Genomic DNA, 12,560 nt, shown 5'->3' on the forward strand with positions numbered 1-12,560 from the left:
TTGAATAGGTAATGTTTTCATTTTGTAATGCTGTTTCGGGCTAAGTCTAAGCTAAGAAAAAGTAAATATATTTAAAAGTCATAAGGAACTTATATAACTCGATTAACAGCGCGTTGGTAGTAAGAAAAGGCCTTATACGATGTTAGTTTATATCGTCTACTACTTATCGTGGTTTATGAATACTATTTTATTAACATAAATATTTACTATTAGTATTAACATAAATACGATCACCTCAATATTAAATAGTTTTACAAGTACTAAACTTATGTAACGTAATAAAAAACCTTTAAAATATGTATCGTAATTAATAGTGTTTCAAAGAAATATTTTCAAGGCATTTGATAGAACTCCTTGTAAACTAATCAATAGTAACTACCCCATAAATATATCTAGATCAATACAGCGACGTGTGCCATTATAACCGGCACTCTTATCTCGCCCTCAACGTTTCACTTCATCGCCTACTGCTGCCTTTGCATCGTCAGTGACCCACATTAGGCTTAACAACTGCTCGGTACTTAACTACTTTAAAAGCAGCTGGATTTAAACAATTTTGCTTCCATTGATATTAGAATTTTTTCGAAAATCTCAATTCCGGGGCTGGTTCGTCTTTCTCTTTTGCTTTCCGTCTCTTTTTCTCTTATTAATTCCTTCATGCGTTTCTTGACCAATAAATAATATACATTTAATTATTAATTAAAACAAAATCAGAATGAAATAAAGAGAAGGAAAGCTAAATTATTTTATGCAGAGAACTTAATATAAATTTCTATACTAAAACCGCTAAATTTGATCGTTATAAGTTTATTATTTGAATAGTTCTATAAAACATAATATATATATATATATATATATATATAAATAATCATATTACTTTTGAGTCAATATATAACAATATATATGAAAATAAAAAGTGTCTTCGAATTTGTATCGACAATGTGTTAATGGTCAACGCTAAGAACGAATAGCCTACATCATGGACTACGTTCTCCCTAAAAGCATCCAAAACTATATTGTATGATTTACTTCCTTTAGATTGCCTCAGCACTTTAGTGCTTCAATAATAGTTTTTTATTTTCGCATTAAACGCAAGAAGTAACCGCCATTAGTGAGACGATGACCAGGAAGCTTGAATAAAGAACTGAGAAAATTTAATGACAGGATGAACTCCAGTTTATTGAAGTCCATTTATACTCGAAGAGTCATTAAACAAATAAGTAAATTGAGGTCTGTATCTTATGAGCTGAAAAATAAGAATATATTTTTTCTATCTTTATCAGATCTGCTATCTGTATTTTTATCCGATCTTTTATAGATGAAAGCAATTGAGTTAGTAACCCTATCATCGCATAAGCCGTTCACGGTGGTCTATCAATAGCTTGATGGCTCTTCAAGCGTGTTCGGCGGCTTTCATAGCACTTTACTGTTGTGTAATTGTGTTTATGTTCACTCGTTGGGCAATCCTCTGATCGCTTCTCTTTTATAGCACGTAATCTCACAATGAATTTTATAAATTAATTAAAAATATTCTGTCCATGAAGACGTTTTTGTCTACCACACGAAAAAATTAAAAATCAGAATTGAAAAAGTTCAAGTTACGTTACTCTTGACATCTAACGGAACTTTCGTATAGTGTTGTTAAATTTCATAATCTATTTCCCCCTCCTTAAACGGTAAAACTAAAACTAAAATATTATTCAATTAACGTTTTTTTTAATGTTGGCAATTCGTTTGCTTTTCATACAGTAAACATTAGATGATAGTTTCCTGGTAGCAGGGTTTATATAATCCTTCCCGGGTGGGTGATATCAACTACTCACTAGATTTGCTACCGGCAAACGGCGATGTAATTATTGCAGTATTTCGGTTTGAATGGTGAGTAAGATATATCTCAAGGGCAACTGACAACTGGGAAGCGCTTTTACGATGTAAGAAGGACCTTATAGTTCTTAGTTCTTACAGTGGCAGTATCTATTAGTAAGCACTTATTCTCAGATAGCTCATTAGTTCAAATGTGTTCCGAAAAGCACAAATGTATAGCAAAATAATATTACATCTTAAATACGTATTAAAACGATTGTAACTAACATAATAAATATTAAATCAGATCATTTACAAATAAAACATAAAGGAAGTATATTATTATATTGCCTTATTCATAAAGTCCTATTGTTATAGCCTGAGTTTTAACAAGTGCTGTTTAATTATTCGCGTATGGCTTTTTCATAACTGAAATAATTGTATTTTGTACAGTAAGAACTTTTTATGGCTTTGTGTGAATTTCACGTCGGAACGGACGTATTTTTTATTTCAATTATGTTTCATTGGCTCACTTTAGGTGACCGATTTAGGTAATGGCGGTCAAAAGTGCAAGATAAGTGTGTGCAAACACAAGTGTTAGTAATATTATCTTATCTATTCTTCTCCTAAAACTATTTATTAGTTTGATCCGGGGCTTAAGCCTAGGACCTATCCATACTAGAACAGCGATACAGTTCCTTTTGATATTGGCACATAGACAAAACCTATTTCGAATAATTCCTAGGATAACGAAACGGCCTTTATAGTGATTTATTATGTAATGACAAGTAAATTATTCTTCGAACGGCTCATAAATATAGCGCTCCCACACAATACCACTCTATGTTTCTTGAAAGTGATTGTGTAGTTTGTCTTTTATTAACGTTTTCTACCATTTTCATCTATTCTCTATTATCTATGCTAATTTAACGTTAATTAATAATCTAACTATAGTTATACATAAAAGCGAAACACCGCTCAATGATTAATCAGGAAAACTCAGAAACTATAACACCAACAAACTTGAAATTTGGCACATCCTCATAGGACCCTTATAGGGTGTAGACATCCGGATTTTACGAAACTCTGAGTAAAACGGGGGTTGGAAGTTTGTGTTTTATAAATTTCACGCGGGCAAAGCCGCAGAATCAACCACTAAGTAATAAGATTTATAAGTGGTAAATTATTAGTACAAATATATGAATCGCACACAATCGATAATTAATAAATATTCATTCAAAACGATTATATATCACATAAATAACAAAATTGTAATTAAAATAATAAGTGTATTTCTGAATCGTATACATTTATGATTGTTCAGTTCAAAAGAATCAATAAAATAAAATCATCGTTTAATACTAACAACTTCTTTTGTTGGTAGGGCTTTGTGCAAGCCCGTCTGAGTAGGTACCACCCACTCATCAGATATTCTACCGCCAAACAACAGTACCTACTCAGTATTGTTGTGTTCCGTTTTGAAAGTTGAGTGAGCCAGTGTAACTACAGGCACAAGGGACATAACGTCTTAGTTCCCGAGGTTAGTGGCGCATTGGCGATGTAACGTTAATATTTCTTACAGCGCCATTGTCTACGGGCGGTGGTGATCACTTACCATCAGGTGACCCATATGCTCGTGCTCCAACCTATGACATAAAAAAAGAAGTACGTATTTCTAAGTTGCGGAATAATTCTGAAGTAAATATGCATCTGCTATTACTGAGAATGTTGCTGCTTTAGTAGCTTAGCTTTTAAGACGTTAATACCAAAATAAAATTCAAAATTTGTAACAATTTCGCTTTGTTATCTTAATTCTTTTGCTTGACGTTATTTAGAGGACATATCAATTACTTTCTACTCGTGTATTAGAATTAAAACACGAATAAATTAAAATAGTATTTTTTATTAGACACTGATATCCTTCGTAATTGATTCGATACATATGTGCGCGAACGCAAGTGAACTTTCAATTCCCTCGCACAAAATCCGATAAGACGATAAATTCAATACGACCGGAAAGAGTTCATCTATCTAACGGCTCTCCGTATTATCCGAGCTATAGTGTATAATCCTTGTTAACACAGCCAACGTCCAAACTCCAGTTGAGAAATTCTAAACTTGAATTAGCTAGGTAATTAAAGCATTTGGTATAAACTCTTCGAGATAAATAATAAAAGAAAAAAATAACTTATCCAATACTCGATCAAAATCTATTTACACACATTATACAGTGTAACTTATTTTAGAATGTAGGTATAGTGTATACATATACACAATCATCGCTAGTCTCAGTTGCGATTACTTTCGATATTATTAAAAAAGTCATTTAAAAGACGTTAGCTTATACGTCATGAGGATGTCCCGTCGTACGTGAAACGGAACTCCGCTTCCTTCATTTTACACTTGGTTGGTTTTCACAACCCTTTAGTTGCATGACCGCGAGGTCACCATTGTCTTGAGCCACTCATCTTGATTCTGATCACTTATCTATCTAATTATCTTTATTCTCATAGAATAACATGAGGAATATCATATTTTACAGATAGACTGTGATTCACCCGGAACGGAAGTAGAGACTTTTCTCTACTTCCGTTCCGGGTGAAATAAGAATTTATTTACTTCCCCATCGTAATGCCACCTACCAATATATCTAGCACCCACTCAACCACACTTTTTTTTTTTATCGAAATCATTCCAACCGCTTAGGAGTTCAGTTACACGTACAGAATACTTATATATTATAATTATATAAAGATAATAATAACAAATGTTTGACTATGTCTATATCTTAACCTAAATTTATCATATTATACTATTTGGACGCGACTACCGTTCGATCGCTATAAACGTGTACTTGATGTTTCATTATCCATGCTAAAACTAGTAGCACGAATCGCATTTAGGTCGCACATGATTTTCGTATTCACACGATTATCCGATATGCTTTGTGCATGTGTATATTTTAAAGATATTTTTATATTCTATTCCAAAAGTTTGAAAACTATATGTTACCAAAAGCAGTTATGAAAAACTGCTTTGTTAATAGACATGATAAAAAATATCATAACAGGCACGCTCCTATTTCTCGTTTTGTGTCATATGCCATAGAAGTTTTTTTATATCTATCCGTGTCTAAAAATAGTAACGTTGCAAGCCCCCACCATTTATTAAGTGTTCCCTCTTTGCGCCGGCGCATATTGCGGAGCCCCTCGCACGTGCTCAATCACAAATTCTAATCGTGTACAAACAAAACGATATTGATACTGAGACATATAATCAAGGATTATAAATATATATATCTCTTTTTCCTTTTCTTTTAAAAAACTCATTTAATACTATTTATAAAAGAAAAATGATTTTGTGAGAGAACTATATATTATTTTATTAATAGCAAACTGCTTAAACAATCATTTTTATATTCTTTGATATTAGTTTTATTACAATATTTAGTAGGAATTAAAAGATAGAGTTACTGTTAACTGAAGTTTTAGTAAAATCTAAAAGTCAAGAAATTCAGATTCAAATCGACAGTGTGAAGATGGTTTTATTGCCTCTTCATCGTAGCGTTCGAAATTTGTTGAATCTCCAGGGTGCTTGCATTTTGGTATATATGGTGGTGTCCAGCGACAGTTTAGAATCGCTTCCCATTCTATTCCCTTGAACCATCTGTGGTTTTTAAAATCCATTACACCATTTCTCATTACTCCAAATCTCTTGGTTATGTCAACTTGAAGTGTATTGCGAACAATATCGCGTAAATCAGCATTGAAACTCGAAGGACAACGGTATTTTCCAGCAACAATTTTTTCATACGTTTTCATTGGATCATTTGCATAAAACGGAGGATAACCTGCATTAATTTCATATAATAAAACACCAAATGACCACCAGTCTACGGAGAAACCATATCCTTTGCTTAAAATTAACTCCGGAGCTAAATATTCTGGTGTTCCACATAAAGTCCAAGTCCTTCCCTGTAATACTTTACAAAATCCAAAATCGGTTATCTTTAGGTATCCGTTTCTATCTATCAATATATTTTCTGGTTTTAAATCTCGATATACTAAGTTTATAAAATGAAGGTATTCTAAAGCTAAAATGACTTGACTTGCATAAAATTTCGCTAACGGTTCCTCAAACTTTCCCATTCGCCGCAGGTGACTAAACATTTCTCCTCCAGGTACGAATGGCATAACGAAATAAATATAACTATTATCTTTAAAACTGAATTCCATTGAAACAGTAAAAGGAAATCGGATCGCTTCAAGAATTCGTTTCTCGTAGAGCGTGTGATCGACTTGTTTCATCTTTATAACTTTTTCTTTTTCTAAAACCTTCATAGCATAGAATTTTTGGGTTTTAGAATATTTTAATAAAACAACTCTTCCGAAAGCCCCAGTGCCGAGCGTTCGGACACGTTCTAAGTCTGAAAATACAATGCTAAAGTTTTGTTTCTTACACCATCTTTGATCGAATTCGTTTTTGAGTTGTTGCAGATATTTTCTGTATTGTTGCTGTTGTTGTTCCGTGTAACCATCGCGGACTTCCGTGGAAGTAGATTGAGTAGCTAATTTATAAGACATGTCTTTATTAAATGTACCATACGTTTTACTTGAACTTTTTGTTGTCATATTGTCATTGACGTTATTTTACCGTAGCCAACCAGATTATCGTATTTACGGAATAGCAAATATTCGAAGAAAATAACGATTTCCTTTTGAAAGTGTGGGACCCTTGCGAATGTTATTCCGAGCTTCAAAGAAAGCGAGGGTATATGAGAGTGTGGGGTGAAGGGAACACACCAGCTGAGGGAGAGGGTGGTAAAATCAGCTGTGTTTAGGGTGATACATCGCCGGTCGACGTCCCGACTAGCGTATTGATCAGACGGCACGTGGAACTTATTTTATTATGTAGGTTTCCGGAAACTTTTCCCCTTGTATTAAATGTTGGTACGAATAAGCAGTACAACGACGATATTTAATTACCGTAAGGTTTTCTTGGCAACACTGTATAAGTTCCGATAAAAGGAATGACTTCCTTCGACTAAGAATAGCTTGAATAAATACAATTGATAACAATATTATGAAGTCAATAATACCATTTTCTAATATATGTATACTCAACCACAATAATCATTACATGTAGCTTTTTCCTGCTAACATTACTTAATTTATAGCGTAAATAATAATTTATTTTTATAAACAGTGTTTTCATAACAAGACATCAAAAGACTTTTACGATACTTATCTTCCGTAGGCGGCTCTGTCGAGTCGTGCCAATTGTCGTAATGATACGTAAAAATTGTTCGTTTGTGCTATAACGTATAAAGCTGCGGAAAGACAATTGATATTTAAATAAATTTAATGATTAGGTTGTAGGTTATTGTAGGTTATAATAATTTATTTAATCATTGAAATAAATATCTGGTATGATTTTATTGTTAACGATATAATATAACTATTATATATAACATTCTTGTCTGTAATTCTCTTGTTAATGACTATTAAACGTCCTAGTTAATAATAAAGGTAAAATATATATATCAAATAAAATTATCAGATCAACAAGCTTTCTACGATAAACGATTCTATGATCAACGAAGTACGTTAAAGTACCGTTACGTACTCGGACAGGCGCAAATTGAATCGTACTAACATTTTTATAAGGCTGACACACATGCAGCGTTTGATGACGTGTGGACGTATGTTTAATGTTAATGTCGATTGCCGACATTCTTGGAATATGTTGTTCCTTTGAAACAGATGTTGCCGTTGTAATTAAACTTATTTTTTTAATTAGAATCAATAGAACAATGTTAACAAAACTATTGAAATATATTTTATTCAAAAATTTTCATGCAATTCTATTTTGGAACCGGCAAGAAACTGAACGAATACTAACGTCACGCTATTTTATTATCTATGTGTTACTGTTTATTAAACCTTATCTTTTATTAACTTGTTTTTAAAGATAAGATTTAAATTTATTAATAAGGAAATACTACTGAATTATACTTTCATCCATCAGTGAAAGTATGAACATCTCATTTATGATACATAAATTTGTACTATGATTTAATTATTTCATTAAATCCCTACTTACTATTGCGTTCTTTTATAGTTACTAGAATGAAGGTGGTTAAAGTATAGAAACCGATGAAGAAAAAAGGCCAAAAACAAATCACGGAAAAGTTGATTTCAACTTTTGGTAGGTTCATTTGTACCTACCAAAAGTTTTCACTTTATTTTCAATTTGTTTTATTTCGAACGAACTACAACTTTATGAATTGAAAACAATCTAGAGTTTGAATAACCAGGTAGTTTATTATTTAAACTATCAATTAAACTTTGTTCTGCAGTGTCTTAAACCGTTGTAGTACATACTATAAAGTACTATGTTGTTTTCATTCAATATAAAGAAACATCTGATATTATAAGATTATAAATTTTGAAAATGCTCAAACAATAAATAAATATCGTAAGGAATTAAATTCTCGCTGTTGACGAAGATATATTACGACGAATTCGGTCATCGCAATTTAGAACTATTATTAACTCACGTTATTGTTCTTGAATGCGAATGAATAGAACGGCTTATGGCCATGTATAATTTAAAGATGCTCGAAACTTGAAGTTATTGGGTGCAGATTTTTGTTATATCAGATTTACGTCGGTCAAGGTTTTCGGAGGCCCGCAGTCCGCAGTGGACTTGGCACGATACCGACTGGCGTGGCGCATTGAAATATTTCCTTGGATACATCGTAATAATCAAAGAATTCATAAACTAATAAAAATGACATCGTGAAATAAGAAATTGGAAAATCGAGGTTTATCCTCCGAGTAGTTTGATACTAAATAGTCATAGGAAGATGTGATGATGATGAAGATGGCACTATTTTACAAATAGGCCGTCGTACATTTAGAACAGGATAAGTCAACTAGTAACGTTGAAAATAAATTCGTTAATGTCATGTGTTTGTGGCGGTTATTTTTCGAGGACGTTTCAAACATAAAAAATAGCGCACGGACTTGTTTTTAAAACATTTGTTGAAGCCAGTTTTACTATAGGTACGTGCGATAATTACTATTATCATATATTTGTGTAGTATAAGAATTTTTTTGTGTTTTTTTTTTTCACATAATTAATTCGTTACTTTGTTTTTAGTACGATTAAAATTTTTTAGATAGCTATATGTTCTGTTTTCAAATCAAATTGTAATTTTAAATGAATAGAAAAATAACTTTATTTATAATTGCAATTAAACGTCGTAAGTGGCAGATGATAAGGTAAACTGGCAATAAGCTCCATCTATTACCATTTTCAGTTTAAAAAAACATTCAACAGCTACGTTGCAAAATATCGAATAGAGTGGTATACTGTGGAGTAACAAAGCAGACGTGAATGCTGTTATTGCTTTTCTCATATTTACATAATCCTCGAATGCAGTCTTAAATCGCACTATTGCTCAATTTAGATGTAAAGCAATGAGTCAATGAAGACTAAATGCACAATGGTAGTTTTATCAACAGATTTTATTCCTAAATAAGTTCGAAGTTATCAGCAACTATCTATCATTCAACGATTGGATCAATAAAAATATTTAGATTAAATCCATCAACACGGATAAAAGCAAACTATTTTTTATAAAATCATGATTATTATTATTAAAAGATTCTTGCAATTTCACATAAATTGCGATAAAATATTTCTATTAATTGCCGTCTAAGTCTGTTGTAAAAAATTAAGATAATATCACTGCTAGATGCCATCTATTTTGATCCATCTAACCTTTTCGCTGAGCCAATCATTTGTTCATTGTCATTGTTCGCCCTTTACCGATCCTCTTCTGCCCTTCATCTATTAAGTAAAAATATCTCGCCTCTTGACATTATTGTAAATAAATCATTGGCGTTTATAACAACCTTTTCTAAGAAAATTATTTAAATCATAGCTCAGCATAATACCTTTATAGGACATTAGTTATTTTATTATTAGTTTATTATCAGCATCATATAATTAAACATTATTTTTTACACTTACATTAAGTATTTTTCTATCAAAGTATGTATTTATATTTTACGTGAAAATAAAACTAATGTTAGTTTACATGGCCCAGACCGCCAAGATTAACGATCGGTCGGGCCTGGTTTCGTTATATCATCAAAATTGCAGCTTTTTGGTTATTTAATGTTTTTGTCTGCTTTTATTTATCGTTTAATCATTACACATTTAGAAATTCGTATTAATGGGTCACGCATTTATTTTACAAATATTAATATATTTTTTAATATTAGCTTGATACGATTACTTAAATGAACATAATTGATATAATGTCACATTCATTTCTAATTCAGTACGAGTTTTTGGAAAACTTGAAATTCGTTATAAAATTTCGAAAAAGACTCGGTCAGCGTCAGCGATAGCCTTCAGTTTGAGTAGTAGCTGATTACTTTATCTCTAAGAAAAATATAGGTATGTGTGTATAACGATAGATCTACATAAAAGTTTTGTCAATTATTGACCTGAGAACGCGTTATTTAATCGGCTTCGGTTGTAATTATCATAGCCAAATCCATAAGCCTTGTGAGAAAAACTAATCTTATAATTAACTACTTCATCCATAAAAGCCGCATAGTTTCTGCGGCATAATGTCCATGGTAAAGAATCTGCCAATATTCATAGAAATTGGAAATCTGTTGAGTGTACATATAAATATAAAGCTTAGTAGATCATCTTTACTCTATTTAAAATGTCCCACACGTATTAACTATCATAATATACTTAACACGATTTCCTTAAACGAATTGTTTATAGTAGATGCACAAGCAGGCATATCAAGAGGTTATTCAGCTTGGTCTGATGTGAGTCACGTCTCTCGCAACGCCGGCTTGTATTTACGTTACGCAGCGGAAACTATAGTGTGTAATTATTGTAAGGCGAGGTCTTGAGTTTTGTCCCGAGTACGTTTACTCGGAATTAGATTGACACAGTCTTGTGTAAATTACACGTTCGTACACGCCGTCCAATGTTGTTGAACAGGAACTAAATCTATAACACCGCTAACTTTAAACTTAGTTTCAGCATTTAATTTCTCTCTTGAAACACTCATCGTGTCTCGAGCAGTGAACTCCATTGTCTAAAGCCTCTCAGAGTTGCCACTTGGGAGCTTTACGTAATAGATACTTCGCAATGAATTAAAGTCACAGAGGACTTTTATTGGAACTAAAATTTGCACTGCAATGTTATCTTATTTTACATCTATTATATTCGGGCTTAAGAAAAGTTTTTGCTGTAATTACAAGAATTACAATTTGGTTATATAAAGCTATATAAAAATACAAATATAATTGTTTTCAATTGCTAATAGGATAAGTCTTAAATATTAAGATTTCCTTTAGGAAAATGATAAGTCTTAAAATAAATTATGGAATACTTATATATAATATACCCTCACCCACTAAACGTTAAAATATACTTACTCTCATATGCAGAAATTATTATTAGTATTATAGTTCATCATCATCAGCTCATATTCATCCACTGCTGGACATAGGCGTCTCCAATTACACGCCTCTGTGGTCTTTTTCGGCTATATTTATTATTATAGTAAATTTATAAAAATTTCAAAGCAAAGCAAAAGTGTCCACATATCTTTGTCTGTTCCATTCTAGCGATGATGGTATGTTTATTTTTTTATTAAGTCGATATCTAAACTATATTGCAGTTACGTTTAGATTTAAGAGTAATATAATCTCACCACAACAAACCCTCAGCTGAGCCGGTGCCAACGAACCTATTAACCGGTTTTCGTAAGAATATACGACGTTCGAACTTTTCGTAACTTTTGCGTTATCTATTGGTTTGATTAATTCAAGTTTTTAGTTATATAATTTGAAGACGATTGCATATGTTCAAATAATGTGGTTCTTATATTCAACTGCAATAAATTATAAAACCAGTGCTTTAATACATGAATCTTAACCTACATTTACGGTTTCCTAAAATAAGCAATATTTGCTTAAAAGGAAACCACTAATATTGTCGTGTAAAACCAGTTTTTGCAAATAAAATGTTGGTAAAATTCAAACACATGTGTATCCACCAATCCGCAATGAGCAGCGTTGTGAAATAAGATCCAAACAATCTTCTCGAGGGGATAAAATTTTGACAACCAGTAGGACATTTATAGTTACTGTTACAAATTAAAAAAACATATTGTATCTTGTTTAAAGCTATAATGACCTTGATGATTCTAACACACATTGGAATATTTGTCGTTTGTAGAATGTCATCTTATCTTAAGATATGTTTTAAATAAACTGTATTTAATTCACTTGGCCTATCATTTATACATTAACAATATGAAAGTCAATGCAGTGAGCATATAAATTATGTAGAGTTTTATGGTTACCAAAAACATGGAATCATATAACGACTTTATACTCGTGAAAGGAAATATCGTTATCCTTTACGTTCACTCCGATTATTATAGAACAACTATTAAATTACACCCTAAAATTACTTGCAACCTCGATAAACATGAAAGTCTAGCAGATCATGTTATTAAAAAAACGCTTCTCTTGTTACAGATTTGTCAAAAAATCGGTTCAGCGAATTGCCGGAGGAAGTAACCACGTATATATATTTAGAAAAGTTAGTGTTGTCACAAAATGTCATCAGGACGATACCAGATGCAGTCGGTGGATTACAGTCACTCACATATTTAGATCTCAGGTTAGTACACAAATGAAATATTA

At 31.9% G+C, this 12,560-nt stretch overlaps 2 protein-coding genes across 2 annotated transcripts in view; one reads left to right on the forward strand and one right to left on the reverse strand.

The window, feature by feature from the left end:
• Positions 1-12,560, forward strand: part of LOC125076892 (leucine-rich repeat and calponin homology domain-containing protein) — a 58,087-nt gene that overhangs the window by 10,306 nt on the left and 35,221 nt on the right. The window contains exon 2 of the mRNA XM_047688620.1: positions 12,393-12,537. Coding sequence (XP_047544576.1) covers positions 12,393-12,537 — 145 coding nt within the window. The remainder of the gene's footprint in view (positions 1-12,392; positions 12,538-12,560) is intronic.
• LOC125077411 (cAMP-dependent protein kinase catalytic subunit 1-like) lies at positions 5,301-6,434 on the reverse strand. Its single transcript, XM_047689345.1, has one exon. The coding sequence runs from the start codon at positions 6,432-6,434 to the stop codon at positions 5,301-5,303; it is 1,134 nt and encodes a 377-aa protein (XP_047545301.1).

Source organism: Vanessa atalanta, chromosome 3, assembly GCF_905147765.1.
Source record: "Vanessa atalanta chromosome 3, ilVanAtal1.2, whole genome shotgun sequence".
NCBI classification, from domain to species: domain Eukaryota; kingdom Metazoa; phylum Arthropoda; class Insecta; order Lepidoptera; family Nymphalidae; genus Vanessa; species Vanessa atalanta.